Genomic DNA, 16,320 nt, shown 5'->3' with positions numbered 1-16,320 from the left:
ATTAATTCTCATAATAAAGCTTAGTGAGAGAGAGAGAGAGAGAGAGAGAGAGGNAGTACTAAATTAATTACTCATAATAAAGCTTAGTGAGAGAGAGAGAGAGAGAGAGAGAGAGGATGTCATTTGTCAGCGTTTCAGCTGCCATTTCAAACAAATGACTGGAGAACAGTGGATCTACCAAATGAAAAATGCGATAGACATGCATGCATTTGATTCCTTTTGAGTTTTTCCCAGTTCACATGGTGAGAATCCACCCAATTGTTGGCAGAATAAAGCAAAAGATTACACTATGTATAATCACCATGCTCAAGATTACGTGGGCCATATTTCCTGTATGAACTGGGGCGGATAGCGTATACAAGGCAAAAAGCTGTAAACTATCGTCTCATCATGAAGCGAAGGGAAAAAGGAGCCACAGGAAATCTCACCTCCTCTAACAGCCTCCAAAAAATGAATAGGGTGGCATAAGTTGGTCATAAAATACAAGTTGACATCGACGAGGTTTCTCCCCAGAAGCTATTTGAGCTTTGTAGGAATGGCCATGATGACCTAACATTTCAATTAAGGCATTCTCAATGAATCCTGCCGTTTAAGAGGGATGCCTTCACCAAAGCCATCCTCTTCTTCATGCTTTAACGACCGCAAGGACAAAGATGCTGTCAAACTTGGACCTGATTAAACATCATTCATCAAATGTTTAAAATGCCAAAAGTAACATAATAAATATTTCTTAACATCATGAAAGCTAATTTCAATGCCTACTTTGTTCTGCACCAAAGGGATGAAAATTTTGAACCTCCTGAGGATCTTTTATAAACGGTTATAGGGTTGACTGTCATGTTGAGCAAACCTTTTGAAGGATTGTTTGTGGGGTTATTGTGTTGGTTTATTTATCCTTTCTGTTCCATTGGCACATCAAGTACTTCTGATGTTTTGCCAGTCCTCATCTGGAGGACCTTTTGTAGCTTTAAGCCTTAAGTGGCTCTGCTGTTCGAAGTCTCTTTTACGAGACAATGCTCAATATAATTTTGCCTTTCAAAAGAAAAAAAAAGAAAAAAGCTTCATCTATGTAATGCTGCTACATGCTTCCTGTACTAACAAGAGATGGACATTGCTCATTATGAAGGATCAAGAGAATAAATTAACAGCTAGTTGAGAGAATAATTTCACAATTTAAGATTCATGAGAACATACCATCAACCATATCCTTGGTTTTGTGAAGAAGAAAAGTTCCTGAAAGGATAGTCACAAATCCACACATCTCTGTTATAATCTGAGTTGGATTCTGCCTATCCCAATCCTGCTAACGGAAAATTAAACTTCAATAATGTAATTTCAAGGTCAATCCAAACAAAGAAAATTGCAAACTAGGAAGCAATCATTGTGCAAATTGGTCAAATTTTTAATTTTTATATAGGAAGAAAGACGATAAGGGAAGCAGCTCAAAGGGGTTAATAGCAAACTAAACCACCAGAAAACCACATAGAAGTTCAGTTTCGTATGGTAACAGTCACAGGGTCACTATATGAAATTGAAGAAAGGAAATTGCAACTTAGGGGTCAGTTACAAAATCTTGAATGACCAAACCATCCACCCTTCTACTCATAGATTTCCCTTTTCCTTTAAATGAAAACAGCATATATAGGATTAAGCAACTCATAGCACATTGTAGACAAATGAATTAAGATAATGTTTGAAAAAGGCTTCTAAGGAAAACAATAGATGGTATCAAGTTAAATTTTTTGAATGTTCAAATTCAGAAGACTTTTGAACCATTCTGACACCATCAATGACTGGAAATTACCTTAAACATGATTACACTAGCCAAAATGGTAAGTGATGTGAACATAACATAGTATATAGGAGAAACAACAGCTGTGTTGAAAGTATCAAGCGCCTGCAATTATGAAGACAAAAACAAGAATTGGAGGGTGAAACAGAATTCTTAAATCAGAAAAAATAAGCAACACAAAATCAAGGTAATGGGCCAATTAATTCTCAGAGTATGTAAAGCACACATAGAAAAATTTCAACTGACTTAACCTAATGATTAATAACACCATGAACAAGTATATCCATATGCATAGAATTTAGAGACCAATGTGTTTGTTAACTTAGTGGTCTCCAAAAAATAGAAAATACCAAATACCCTTCCAATAAATTGTTCAAAATTTGAGATGGAGCGACTTTGAAGTAAGATGACAAAGTTTCATTCTTTTTTCTCTGCCCATTCCGCACACTCCACTCTTGTTTCTTTAGTTTGAAGGATCACTTGAAAATTATCCAAAAGAAAAATGCAACTGTAGATATCGAGAGAGAGAGAACACAAAAGGAAGAAAAAACAAGGGGTAACCATTACCTTGTTTAAATAATTCATTTGGGTAAGCACACAAGTAACCACAACTAAAGTAAAGGCCCATGTTTGCGGGTATATAAGCTGGTTCATTCCCGAAAAGGTTAACTTCAAGGCTATACCAAGTGCTTTAACACTCATGACCTGTCAAAGAACACTCTTAGATACAAAAATATGTAAAAAAATGCAGTATCATTGGAAATGCAAACAGAATTAAGTTACCAACAGCCTTAAACTGATGCATACCGAAATGGAACCCACAAGAGAGCAAACTCCAATGTAAACCATAATGTGTGTTTGTCCATATTGTGGAACAATGTGGAATATAAGTATAAAGACAGCTGTTAAGACCAAAGCTGTGTAAAAGAGAAACCCTGCGACAAGATCAAAGAGAAATTAAGATCATTTTCTTCATTGCACCACAACCATTTAGAGCATGATACAATGTTCAGAGCTAAAAACATTATTATTAATAAAATGTAACCTGGCTCTGTAGCAAGATCCCAAACTTCTGTTACAGATTCAATCTGACGTTCTGGGGGAGCATGCAAAACAATTGTTGTAGAGCCCACCACACACAAAACACAACCAAGAATTCCAAAAGTATGTAACTTTTCCCGTAAAATTATATGCGCAAGTGCAGCACTGCAAGAAAAAATAAAAAATAAAAAATTGCAATTAACACTAAAAGATAAACCAGAATTTTGAGCTACATATTTCCATGCCTGATAATGATGCTGAGAGCACCAAGAGGAGTGACCAATATAGCTGGTGCAAATGCATAAGCTGCAAAATTAGCAATTTCCCCCACGACCACTGTTGCAAAGCCAATTACCAATTAGAATTAACCACTTTTTCTTATAGAATCCTGAAGAATGAGCAACTCAAACAAGTAACTATATTTAAAAAGACTGCACAGTTTGGTCCCTAAACATTAAGATGTATGGAATGAAAGTAAGAAAATTATCTTTCTAAATATGCACAATAAAACACTAACAAAATCTCATACCATTTTTAATAGCTGCAATGTAGCTTTTATAACATCATCTTTTAGTAATGATATTTGGAAAATAAGAAAATGAGAAAAGGCAAATAAAGAAAGAGGTTCAATGAAAAATCCTTAAGATTTTTAGTTAATGATCAAAGAGAAATCCATAAAACTTACTTGTTATCATGCCGGCCCACCAAAGTGGCTCAAGCAAGTAAGAATACCCTCCAACTCCTGTGTCAATACCAATTAAACCAATGTCATTGGCACCACTTGAACACAAGAACAATACAAAATTCAAAAAGAATGAAAATGAACAAGCACTAAATGACAGTAAATGCATCCCGAGAGCTCTATGGATAATTGAGATAAAAAAAATTGTGCTAATTGCAAGGCAACACAACAATTTGTGCAATAGTCACAGTCATGTCATGAACAGAAAAACTTTTTATCCAACAGCAACACAATATACACACAAAACCAACAATCATCTGGAATTGGAAATATCCAAGCATACCATTTTCTCCAGTTGCATCCTATAAAGACATTTTGTACTTTTACTTTTCACAGATTATGCATAGCTTCGTATCAAAGAAACTTGGACAGATTTCTACTAAATAAATTAAGAGAATTATAAATCAAAGATGTCAAGCAAACCAGGTGCAAAGGATGCATAAAAAAGTTATGATGAGAAAAAATAACCTGTAGATTAGTTTCCTCAAAACAATTTCCACACTAGATTGACAAGAGCTCAAATCGATTAATGCCAGCATTGGTGAATTAAATTCCCTGTGCAAATTGATTTCCAACATGTACAGTTCACTCAATTTCATATTCTAAATTTAGTAAAATATTATTCACATAATCCCAATACACTGCAGTAATCCAGAAGACAGTGCAAATCATTTTAAATCTAGTCCTATTTTCCACTAAAGCAAAAAAGAAACAAAAATCCCAAGTCTAATCATCAAAAAAGGAAGAAGAGTAAAAAAGAAAAATCATATCAAGCTTTGATCAATTGCAGTACCTGCCCTGATGCCAGAAGCACCGGCTTTCTTCAAGCCCTTTTTCTTAACAATGAAACTTCCCCCAATAAAAAAACTGGAAGAAAGCGCTAAAACCAAGCCCTTAACATTATCCGAGGACATGCCTTCGCTCCAGCTCCGCGCAGCCGCCATACTCTAACCTTACACTTAAAAAAAAAAACTTTTCAAAACCCTAATTCTCACGGGGATGCCTCTATTCTACGTCAACTACAACTCGGCCCGATCCTTGATTTGCTCTGAACTCACACTGAGTCTCAAAGACGAGTTCATGGATCTCGAAGAAAAACACAAATTAACCCAAATTTTGGAGTCGGTTTATAGCCGAACCCGAGTCAAAATATCACGAGTAAACGGATCTTGGCCAATTAGACAAATAGCAGCGAGAACGATGATATCCAGAGAGAGAGAGAGAGAGAAAGAAAGCGACGGTGGAATATCAGTCGGCACAAAGAAATGAGACCAAAAAAGAAAGAATTACAAAAGGATATTTACAATGTAAGCAAGGGAAGAATCTTGACTCGGTAGAAGCGGAGTGAGTTGGGGAAGAAGCGAGTGGATCTCGACTCCAAAGAGGGAAATGAACAAGTGTGGGGTAGTCGGCGCTGATAGATGGGTCAGATAGATGAGAGTTTGCTGAGTTGGTGAGAACGAGAAGAGCTGCGATTGCGAAGAAGGGAGAGGTTTCTTGGAATGGAAGAGAGAGCGAGAGAGAGAGAGCGAAAGGGCGCGTGGCGGGTTTGGGGTTTTTACCAGAACAAGGACTCCCCTCCGACTCTGGTTTGATTTATGACCGCTACGCTTTATCTTTTGCATCGTCACCGCTCCTCTCTTTTATTTCTACCCATTTGTCCCCCTTATCCACCTTAATTACTTCATTTCATTACTTTCTCGTTTCTAATCTTTACCATTTGAATTTAATATTAAAGATTAGAATGAAATACCCTATTTTTTTAAGTTTTAACTATAAATAAAACAGTCCATCTTAAAATAATATTGACATATAAATCTAACTATTATTTTATTAATTTGATAATGTGATAATATTTTTTGAATAATTTTATTTTTTATTTATTTTAAAAATTATCATATTATATAAATTATAATTTTTAATTTTTTTCTCTTATTAAAAAAATAATTTTCTCCATCCTACATTTGACGTTCCCATGGTCGGAGTGTCAAATTTAGCTTCGATCGAGGAGTGCCAAATCTGACATTCAACAGTTAAACCCGATCTTCATAATGGAGCGACGTTGGCCAATTCAAGAAAAAGAAAAATAGTGAAACATAGTAGAAAAATAGTAAATATAAAATATTTAAAATATTTTTTTTTTTCAATTATGAATGGCAGGTTATTCATTTCAAATATTAATAATTACGAGTAGAATTATAATTGAAACTTAAAAAAATTAGGATATTTTATAGTAAAAATTATTGTTTATGATTATATTCAAATAGTAAATACGAACCACTATTTAAATTCGTGATGGATAGTAATGTTACTATTCGGACCATATTATAAGATACTTTAATATTACTTAATCAAGTCGAATAGTGCAGGATATTCAATTACAAAATATTTATTGGCATTTTTGTTTATTTTGACAAAATTTATAAATCAATAAAAAATTTAATTTGAAAAAATAAAATTAATTTTAATATATAAAACCACTTAATCGAATACTCAAACAAAAAAATAAAAATCATTTTTGTATCATATTATGTGGAGTTTTTTATATTACATAATTTTTAGTATATAAACAAGAATTATGAATTGTAATTTATAAGTAACTTTTTTTAATTTTTTGAATTTCATTCTCGTTCTTATATTTATATAATAAAAACTTTTAAATTTTAACCTTGGAGTGTTCCTTTACAATGATTGGATTTGACTATTTGGTAATCATTTGTCAAATATTTGTAAAGTTAATTTATTAATTTAGTAAAAAGAATATGGATGAATAGTTGGAGCAGATCCGATCAGATTTGATATTCTTTTCTTTTTTTAATTTTTTTGGGTATGGTCAAGTAAAGTGACATCACAACATGTGCTGTAAACTTGGATTTTCGTTTTTTTTTTTCTAATTTAAATTTAAATATATTCTTGAACTTTTTCTTATCAAAATTTCAAATGTTAATTTTGGTTTTTGGTTTCGATTTAGTTATTTTTTTGGTATGTATGAGTTAATAAATTATGAAAAACAATTCGATTTAAAAATTTGGGGACAATACAAATTGAACGGGAATTGAATTTATGTATTAATTTAAAATTTTATTTTTTATATGATGTTTAATAATAATATTTTTTTTTGAATTTAATAAAAAAAGTTTGTTTCAAAATAGTTAGATTCAGCAATATAATCACAAAAGAATACCTTGGGATTTGAAGTAAAATTAATTTACTCCCGAAATTTAAAATTTTTTATACATTTATTGTTATTATTATTTAATTTTATAAAATAATATCATTATTTTAATCATTCCACAAAATTAAAGTTTGAATAAATAATATAAAAATAAAAGAATGATTAAGATATACTCCAATTATTATAGGTTTGACCCAAGTTTAGGGGCCCAAGTCCAATTTAAACTGGGCTTGGAAGTTGATCAGGCCTGCCTTGTTCTTTTCCTTCTTTCTTTTCTCTTTCCTTTTTTTTTATCAAAACGACGTAGTTTTCTCACTGATCTCTAAAAAGATATCATTTTCTCTTTCCTTCCTCTCTTCTCTCACCAATTCTAGCCGCTAGCTTTCACTCGCCATTCCTCAAAAGTCAAATATAGTTTTTCACCGCCGACGACTACGTCGTTTCCGTCGCCGGTCCTTATATCAGCGGCGGCTTCCCACTTTGTCTCTTTCTTTTATTTTCCTTCCCTTTTTTTCTTCCTCTCATATCTCTCTCATTTCCTTCCTCTCTTCTCTCTTTAGCAGCCTTTGAACTTGCCTTTTTGTCTTTTGCAATATTTTTCGTAGAGAGAGAAACGGATAACTAAGGTTTTACATTGGAAGCCATAGAAATGTCTCCGTTGCAGCCGTATTTCCAACAATGCCTCTTCTCAGTCTCTGGTCCTTGTCCGTCGCTGTACATATCTGTCTCTAAACGAAGCTTCATCTCTTGTTGCTCGTCGCAGTCCCAAACGGCAGTCGTTAATGGCAAACTCGATAGTAGAATCGCTGAAAGGGATGAGATTCGTCTCGGCTTGCCTAGCAAAGGACGCATAGCTGCCGACACTCTCGATCTACTTAAGGTGATGGTTTCACAGTTTTAAAATTTTGCCTCTAGCAATTTCAATTATTCTTTATCACATCCTATATTCTGACCCCTTCCAATTCTTCTGTATTTTCTGCAAAAGGATTGTCAATTGTCAGTTAAACAGGTCAATCCCCGGCAATATGTTGCCCAAATACCGCAGGTTTGTGTATCACAATTTGCATTGTACTTTGCACCTGTGTATTGTTTATGTATGATTGGTATTCAAACTTTATTTTGTTTTTTTCCCAGCTTTCCAATTTGGGAGTCTGGTTTCAGAGGCCCAAAGACATTGTCCGGAAATTGTTATCTGGAGATTTAGATCTTGGTATCGTGGGGCTAGATACTGTCAGTGAATATGGGCAGGTAAGAATTAAAGTATAGAATACTATCTAACTAAAGGCATCCTTTCCAGTGCTCTGTCATTATGAAAATGTTACGCAGAATCAAAATATCTAATTCTATGCAGTGATTCTGTAATATGTAGATTCCAGGCTTGCAGATTATTTTTGCCATGTCAGCTTAGAGCTAGTTCTTATATGTTATTGTTTGAGTTATCTAGAATTGACCTTGGATGTGATGGGGTTTATTCTAATAATGCACTTATCCTTTTCTGCCGATAAATGAAAAGAGTAGACCTTGTAAAAATGAATGCAGATTGAAAAATTAATTGTTTCAGTAATTTTTAGCAGGGTAATGAAGATCTTATCATTGTTCATGATGCCCTCGAGTATGGAGATTGCCATTTATCCCTTGCAGTAAGTGTTCTTTGTTTCAAGTAAATAGCCAGCTTCATCTTCCTGATATCCCTGCCAGTGATGATTTGTATTTTGTTTTTTCAGATTCCTAAGTATGGGATCTTTGAGAATATCAATTCACTGAAGGAGCTAGCCCGGATGCCCCAGTGGACTGTTGAGAAACCTCTAAGAGTTGCAACTGGCTTCACTTATGTATGACATGCGCTTCACTAATTTTTGTTAATTATATTGCTTTTGGGAATTAATTTCTGGTACAATATGTTTTGGTTAGCTTATTTGGAGAATGTTTCTATTGGAATTTAATTTCTTTTCCATCTTTCTGTACAGCTTGGTCCTAAATTTATGAAAGAAAACGGATTGAAGCATGTGATATTTTCAACTGCTGATGGGGCCTTAGAGGCAGCTCCTGCGGTGAGAATTAACCTGAGTACCTGCAATTTAGTTTTCTCTTTGTAATTATTTAAAATTGAAAGAGAGAGTTACTCATCCTTCTACGGTTCTATAAATATTATGCATATATTTGCCTTCCTGAAGGAAGAATACTGAATTTGCAGAAACTTCAACACTTAGATTCTCATACATCTTGGCTAATTTCTTCGTTATCATTTCACTGCATAAGAACTTAAGATTATTTCCTGGATGCATAAACTATATATGCTGATCTCTCTCTCCTTTGGATTTTAATCCTTTTCCTTTTTGTGATTTTGATTAAATTGCGTAGGCAAGCATTATTTGATAGGTGATGAGCATGACTATGGTAAAAATGGTTTTTTACCTTTCCAGGGTTAGATGATTAAGTTATGCTTGTACAAATGTAATGGCCAGTTGAGAAAAAGAACGTAGTGATTGAAGGGCAGGGTTGTCTATTTGCCAAAAAGATGAAAAGGGACTTAGCAAGCATAGAAACTAAGATGCTAAATAGGGGAAAGAAGAGAAAGAAGCTTACCAGGTGGTGAGTAGCTGAAAAAATGCTTCCTTACTAACAATTCCATCATATTGAATTGTTATTCAAAGGGGAAAAACCCCTTTTTTAGTTGGGTAGTTGACCCTAAAGGCATCTCTGCACTGTTCTTAAAGTTGATGAAACTTGCTCACTTTGTCAAAAATGAATAGCAGATGAGATTTCAGATATAGCTCAGTTAACTATGTAGAAATTTACCTTGCTATGTTCCCCTGTATTTTCCTTTATGTTTTCACCTTTTGATATTTGACTGAACAAAATTTTGTTGCCTTATTGAAGGAAGTGACATTTAAAAGGGAGTGCTAGGATTTGTAGATTAGGATGATGCTATCTGGAAATGTAATGCTTCTGTTTATCTTTGTGATGTTTATAGAAATCAGTTCTCTTTCTTGTTAATATAGATGGGAATAGCTGATGCAATTTTGGACCTTGTGAGTAGTGGGACAACACTGAGGGAGAACAACTTGAAAGAAATTGAAGGTGGTGTTGTATTGGAAAGCCAAGTAAGCAGATCTATGTCTTTTCCTGTTCATGCAACTTTCAAGCATATGATCTTGTAGTCTTGAGTATGCTATTTGAAAATGATTTGCTTTTAGAAAATCTTGCCTGATCTCTAGAGTTCAATTTTCTTCAGGCTGTTCTAGTTGCAAGCCGAAAAGCATTAATCCAGCGGAAAGGTGCACTGGACACAACACATGAGATTCTTGAAAGATTTGAGGCTCATTTGAGGGCAATTGGCCAGTTCATGGTGCAGATATTCATGATTCCAATCATGTGGTTGTCTTTTCCTTTTCCTCCCTGTATTCTTATGGTTCATATGTGTTTTCTATGGCAGGTAACTGCAAATATGAGGGGTAGTAGCGCAGAGGAAGTGGCTGAGCGAATACTGAGCCAGCCATCATTAGCTGGGTTGCAGGTGAGTTTTGAGATGATTTGGCTATCTGGATTGTTGCTTTTAGGATGGAATCAATACCAATTTTAATCTGAGTTGTGTTAAGATCTTCATAATGCTATTGCTACATTTGAGAAGGCTTTTAAAAATTATTCATGTTTGTATTTGCAGGGGCCCACAGTAAGTCCAGTTTTTTCCAAGCGTGATGGAAAGGCAGTCGCTGACTGCTATGCCACAGTCATATGTGTGCCCAAGAAGGCTCTTTACAAGTCTGTACAACAGTTGAGAGCAGTAAGTTATGATGAGATATAATAAAGGCTACCTGTTTAATATGGAAATTGTGGCTTTGTGCTTGCTCTGTTTTCAGCACTAGTTCATTCCTAATACTATTTGTTTATGGGATTTAAATTTGAGTTTTTATTTGTATTCAAATGACCATGCCACTACATCTTGTGCATTTCCTTGCTTCTGAGAAATTTTCTGGCTGCTTATGGCCATAATGAAAAGATGAACTGTACTTCTTTAGATTAGTTATGTGCATAATTCGTTGTCCCAAAATAAAGAAAAAGAACTACTTAATGCGTTCATTAAGAATTGATGGGTTTGTAGGTGGATCAAACATGCCTGCTATATTTTTAGGCAGCATAAGCACCATGAATGCATACATAGTTCTTTCTACAGGAAGAAAAATTTGTTTGGTTTATGGAGAATTGATGGGTTTTTAGGTGCATAGAGATTCCTTTTTATTTATTAAGCTTATAGTTACACTTGGTTATGTGTCCAAATACTTGTCCCTAAAACCTTCCTGTCTATAACAGCATCCCCAACCCAAAAGAAGGGTGGGAGTTAACGAACAAGGATTTCATTTTTGCTCTTCCAGGTTAGTAAATTTGAATGTTGTCTGGTGCAGGTTGGAGGTAGTGGGGTGCTAATTTCACCGTTGACCTACATTTTCGATGAAGAGACGCCAAGATGGAGAGAACTTCTTTCAAAGCTTGGCCTCTAGTCCTTCCAGTGGATGAATGGGTGGTTTACTTGCATTTCATATCAATGCTGAAGAATTTTTGAGCACTTAGGTTTCCAAGGTGGTTTGAAAACTACTTTGGCGAGAGTTAGGACCTCCAAAGTTTTGTGTTGTGCTTTCTTTTTCTCCTGTACCTTGTTTCTTTTACCTGCTCTTTTTCTTCCCCATTGTAATGATAAGGATGATATAGAAAAGCACATTTTCCTTCTGATTGTGTATGACTACTGGAAGTTATCTGTAACATTACTAGTTTGAGATTCGTTTTATGGAAATGCAGTCACTGGATTTATATGTAATCTGTTAGCTTTTCTTCAGATGAAATCTCTCTGCTTGGTAATTCTCATTGCATCCTTGAGGAATACAACAAAACATTTCCAGTAACAAATTTTAACTAAGCACAAATAGAGACCGGAAAATAGCAGGTGAAAGCCAATCAAAGGAACTCAAAGAAACGAGTTGTCAGACTCGTACTTGGACTCTCAACTATATCTTTTCCTCTGCAGTCGTGACTCTAACTCGAAGAAGTCGATGAATTTGGGTTCTCTAACTTGCACGTGGCTTCAGACAAATAAATTCTACCATCTTCGAACCAACCCCATCGGTAATAGGTAGGTCATTGAGTCTTTCCGTCAGGTTGTATGTCATGGCCTGATCATTGCTGTGGGAGGTTACAGTGGAACCGGCTGGCTCCTTGCCGAAGTTCCTCATGGTACTATCACCGTCATGGTTCAGAATGGAAGGCGAAAGAACCCCAGGTGACTGCTTTGCTCTCTCGATCACTTCAATTCTGTAGAGCCCCTTACCTGCTTTGTCCTGAATTTTGTGAAGTAACACTCTATCACCAATCGCAAGCTTCCACCGGCGGACGAACGGAAGCCATCCCTGACTCAGAACCTGCTTTGGATGACCTTGCTTCCTTATAGAACAAACAAATCGCCAGACCTTATCATTCTCGTCTACGACCTTAAGCAACACCTAATGCTGGTTTCCGAAATCTAGGAAACATTTTTTATTCTGTGTCGGAACAGACAATCTCTTCTCGACATCTGTCTCTGTAAGCAGTTTAGAGAATACTGCCATTGCTAAAGGCAAAAAATGAGAGTTTCTATGTTAGCCAGAGTAACAATGAAATGCCCATTTATAGACGACAATGTGGCAATGGTTGGTATTGTATTAGCACGAATCAGATTTCTTTTTCTCCTGATCTCGCTAACAGGAGATATGCGCGATAATATGCTGACACCAACAACAAGTTTACAGTCGACTCTCTCGCACTAGTATCGCTCGGTTCTGCTGATATGGCGCGAGGCGTTTCTCTCTTCTTCTTCAAAGTGTGAATGCAGTACATTGATAGTGATATGGGGTTGAAAGTGACGTACCATATCAATAAGGAAACACCCTGGGTACTACGTAATCAACCCTTTATTTTATAATTTAAAGGCATAATCATTGTTCATCTCTATTCCCAAATCTGATGAACATAGTAACAGAGCAATGTGCCACTGGATGTGGTATCGCTCGATTTTTGTGCCCACTCGGTCGGTTCTGTTTCGGTCGTCTACCGATTCTCAACGAGCCGTTTAAAGTAGGATTAATTGAGCTTCAAGAAAAGATAAAGGCCGTCGACTGATGGAGTGATGCTTGCTCGACTATCAGCCCACTCTGCAGTTTTTCTTTCATTTTGCGCGAGTCAAAACTACGAGTGACAATGACCGCCGCCCTGGCCTCGTGGAGAAAACAAAAAAAAATATTTTTCTAATCCACTTTTTGTTTTACTAACTCCAAGTAAATTGAAAGTGGTGGTCCACTCTATCTTTTTCGTGTGTTTGAGTCGTAAAATTATTATTGGTCACGAATTCGGATAAAATTTAATTATTTATTATATAAATTAGATTATAAATATTTATTAATATGTACATAAAACTTTTTTAAAATTTATTTTTTATTTCAAATTGAAGTTTAGACTTTTGTAAGTATTAATAATTGAATTCAAATATTAAGTGTTTATTTTAATTTGGATTCGGATATATAATATGAATAATTAAGTTTTAATTAGTTTTGAGTTTAAATATTTTAAAATTAATATTTTAGTATATGAGTATGATTATAAATATTTATTAAAATTTAATTTTTATTTGGGGTTTAAGTGTAGATTTTTTAGTAAATATTAATAATCTAATTTGAGTATTAAGTAATTTATTTTTATTCAAATTTGAGTATAGTACGAGTAATTAAATTTTAACCGAATTTGAGTTTGGATATTTCAAAATTAAGGAGTTGTCAATCTTAATCTCTTGCTCCAAATTTGATGACATAGAAATATAGAGATCTATCAATGAATGTGGTATGGCTTCGATCCTCTCCCGAGTCTCAACCCCAGCAGACTGATGCAGTGATGATGTTCGATTATTATCTAGAAATGATGAAATTGCCTACATCTATTGAACCCTGAATCATTGGCTAATTTGACAAAGTTTCATCCTCTGTTGGCCTCCTCCTTCATCTTCATCATTTTTCTTCCTTGTCTTTCTTCTGAAATTGTAAGATGTAGTTCTCTTTGCACTGACCAGGGACCAGCTAAAGATCATAAATTAGAGAATCAAGTGCTTTTAGCTCTGTTTCTATTCTTTTTGGCAGAGGAAATACTAGCTACCCTTTAAATAATCCATCTTGATTAGCGACTAAAAGAATTATCGGTAGTAGTAACTTGAGGAGATACCCGGTTACAGAAAATAAAACTACTCTGTTTGTGCTCTGTTTTCAATTCTATTTTTATAGGCAAAAATGATAGAAGAAGTAGCCCCATGAATATGATCCGATCAACGAAGAACAAAATTTATTACTAATCAGTATATTTACAAAGCATTTTTTGTCAGAATTACAAGAAACCCTACAACAGTTGAAACCATACGAAATAGACAAGCTTCTTTGCTACATTAACAAAACAGAGACTCCTAGGAAGGAAATACCAAAGCACCAAAAATTTTAAGTGGCCTTTCCACTTTGACACGATACTTAACAGCGCCAGCTTGTTCTTCCGCACTGTAAAACGCAACTCTATCACCAACCCTCAGCTGTTTGCTGCAAACAAACTCTCGCCATCCTTTGATAAGAACCGGCTTCAGGTACTTGCTGTTGTTCTTCTTCTTACGAGTGTAAATTCGAAACTTCCAGACACGGCCACTCTCCTCGTCTCTAACCGCAAAATCCACCATATGCTCGTCACTTAGAGGAGGGAAAGAACGGAGGGACTTGCTTGGTAATTTGCATTACATCCTCGAGGAAATAGTATACAACAAAACATTTCCGGTATCAAATTTTAACTAAGCACAAAAAGATACAGGAGAATAGCAGGTGAAAGCCAATCAAAGGAACTCAAAGAAACGAGTTGTCAAGCTCGTACTTGGACTCTCAACCATATCTTTTCCTTTTCGGTCTTGTGACTCTAACTCAAAGAAGTCGATGAATTTGGGTTCTTTAACTTGCACACGTGGCTTCAGACAAATAAATTCTACCATTGTCGAACCAACCCTATCGGTAACGGGTAGGTCATTGAGTCTTTCCGTCTGGTTGTATGCCATGGCCTGATCAGTGCTGTGGAAGGTTACAGCGGAAACGGGTTGGTCACGGAGCCCTTCCGTCTTCTTGTATGCCATGGCTTGATCAGTGCTGTGGGAGGTTACAGTGGAAACAGTTTGGTCGCGAGGCCCGTCCGTCTGGTTGTATGCCATGGCTTGATCAGTGCTGTGGGTGGTTCCGGTTGGCTCCTTGCCGATGTTTCCCATGGATCTATCACCGTCATGGTTCAGAATGGAAGGCGAAAGAACCCCAGGTGACTGCTTTGCTCTCTTGATCACTTCAATTCTGTAAAGCCCCGTACCAGCTTTGCCCTGAATTTCGTGAAGTACCACTCTATCACCAATCGCAAGCTTCCACCGGCGGACGAACCGAAGCCATCCCTTACTCAGAACCGGCTTTGGATAATCTTGCCCCTTCCTTGTAGAACAAACAAATGGCCAGACGTCGCCATTCTTGTCTTCGACCTTAAACTCCACCTTATGCTTGTTTCCGAAATCCAGGAAACATTTTTTATTCACCGTCCGAACGGACAATCTCTTCTGGACATCTGTCTTTGTGAGAACCTTGGACAATACTGCCATTGCTAAAGGCAAAATGGGAATGAAGAGCTAGCTTGACAGGGCTATATATAAAAGAGAAACTGTGGTAAGGATCGGTACTGTGATATAGCGCGAATCAGATTTAGTGGTCCTGATCGCGCAATTCTTTTTTGTCTTATAAACCAAAATGTTCAAATGCAGACACCAACCGCAAGTTTACAGGGTAGATTGATTTCATGATACTGTGTTTTTTTCGCTCGCATTGTCCTATCAGTATCGCACGGTTCCGCTGATATGGGCGCGAGGCGTCGCTCTCTTCTTCTTTATCGTGCAAAAGCCAGTACATTGATAGTGATATGGGGCGAATCGGAACCACGTAATCAACTCTCTATTTTATAATTTAAAGCGCATAATCATGCTCCTCTCTTGCTCCAAATTTGATGAACATGGTAATAAAGAAATCTGCCCATGGATGTGGTATCGCTCGATTTTTGTGCTCACTCGGTCGGTTCTGTTTCGGTCGCCTCCCGATTTCAACGAGCCGTTTAAAGCAGGATTAATTGGTCTTCTAGAAAAGATAAAGGCCGTCGACTGATGGAGTGCTGCTTGCTCGACTATCAGCCCACCCAGCAGTTTTTCTTTCATTTTGTAGTGCGACTCAAAACTACCAGTAACGATGACCGCCCTGGCCCCACGGAGAAAACAAGAAAAATATTTTTCTAATCCACTTTTTGTTTTACGAACTCCAAGAAAACAGAAAGAGGTGGCCCCTACATCTTTTACGTGTGTTTGAGTCGTAAAATTATTATTGGTCACGAATTCGGATAAAATTTAATTATGTATTATACAAATTAGATTATAAATATTTATTAATATATACATAAAACCTTTTTAAAATTTATTTTTTACTTCAAATTGAAGTTTAGATTTTTAGT

The 16,320-nt window shown here is 35.9% G+C and overlaps 2 protein-coding genes across 6 annotated transcripts; one reads left to right on the top strand and one right to left on the bottom strand.

Annotated features, from left to right (window-relative positions):
• Nucleotides 176–5,196, bottom strand: LOC18607215 (probable magnesium transporter NIPA4). Of its 2 annotated transcripts, XM_018115704.1 has the most exons (10): nt 4,369–5,195; nt 4,044–4,130; nt 3,519–3,575; nt 3,079–3,169; nt 2,838–2,998; nt 2,600–2,727; nt 2,360–2,497; nt 1,805–1,897; nt 1,195–1,300; nt 176–671 (listed from the first exon to the last, which is right to left on the bottom strand). In XM_018115704.1, the coding sequence occupies exons 3-10, from the start codon at nt 3,526–3,528 to the stop codon at nt 562–564; spliced, it is 837 nt and encodes a 278-aa protein (XP_017971193.1). In that variant the 5' UTR covers nt 3,529–3,575; nt 4,044–4,130; nt 4,369–5,195; the 3' UTR covers nt 176–561. The 2 variants fall into 2 exon arrangements, with proteins under 2 accessions (XP_017971193.1, XP_007041319.1); XM_007041257.2 differs by lacking the exon at nt 4,044–4,130 and having other exon boundaries at nt 4,369–5,196.
• On the top strand, nt 7,097–11,563 carry LOC18607214 (ATP phosphoribosyltransferase 2, chloroplastic). Of its 4 annotated transcripts, none has more exons than XM_018115702.1 (11): nt 7,097–7,630; nt 7,736–7,795; nt 7,885–7,998; nt 8,322–8,390; nt 8,475–8,582; nt 8,718–8,801; nt 9,753–9,854; nt 9,986–10,099; nt 10,187–10,267; nt 10,415–10,538; nt 11,062–11,147. In XM_018115702.1, the coding sequence occupies exons 1-11, from the start codon at nt 7,400–7,402 to the stop codon at nt 11,091–11,093; spliced, it is 1,119 nt and encodes a 372-aa protein (XP_017971191.1). In that variant the 5' UTR covers nt 7,097–7,399; the 3' UTR covers nt 11,094–11,147. The 4 variants fall into 4 exon arrangements, with proteins under 4 accessions (XP_017971191.1, XP_017971192.1, XP_007041314.2 ...); XM_018115703.1 differs by lacking the exon at nt 11,062–11,147 and adding an exon at nt 11,154–11,563 and having other exon boundaries at nt 7,098–7,630; XM_007041252.2 differs by lacking the exon at nt 11,062–11,147 and adding an exon at nt 11,154–11,563 and having other exon boundaries at nt 7,099–7,630; nt 8,325–8,390; nt 10,415–10,534.

The sequence above is a fragment of the Theobroma cacao genome, chromosome 2, assembly GCF_000208745.1.
Source record: "Theobroma cacao cultivar B97-61/B2 chromosome 2, Criollo_cocoa_genome_V2, whole genome shotgun sequence".
NCBI lineage: Eukaryota > Viridiplantae > Streptophyta > Magnoliopsida > Malvales > Malvaceae > Theobroma > Theobroma cacao.
This window is presented reverse-complemented; position numbering and strand designations above follow the sequence as displayed.

Excerpts from the sequence above, each read along its gene's own strand:
- LOC18607215 (XM_007041257.2), bottom strand. The coding sequence starts at position 4,519 with ATGGCGGCTGCGCGGAGCTGGAGCGAAGGCATGTCCTCGGATAATGTT. Across the intron at positions 3,576-4,368 it reads TGCTTCTGGCATCAGGGCAG|GAGTTGGAGGGTATTCTTAC; the intron begins GTACTGCAATTG and ends GTATTGACACAG. Across the intron at positions 1,301-1,804 it reads CTAGTGTAATCATGTTTAAG|GATTGGGATAGGCAGAATCC; the intron begins GTAATTTCCAGT and ends TTCCGTTAGCAG.
- LOC18607214 (XM_007041254.2), top strand. The coding sequence starts at position 7,400 with ATGTCTCCGTTGCAGCCGTATTTCCAACAATGCCTCTTCTCAGTCTCT. Across the intron at positions 8,802-9,752 it reads CCTTAGAGGCAGCTCCTGCG|ATGGGAATAGCTGATGCAAT; the intron begins GTGAGAATTAAC and ends TTGTTAATATAG. Across the intron at positions 10,268-10,414 it reads CATCATTAGCTGGGTTGCAG|GGGCCCACAGTAAGTCCAGT; the intron begins GTGAGTTTTGAG and ends TTGTATTTGCAG.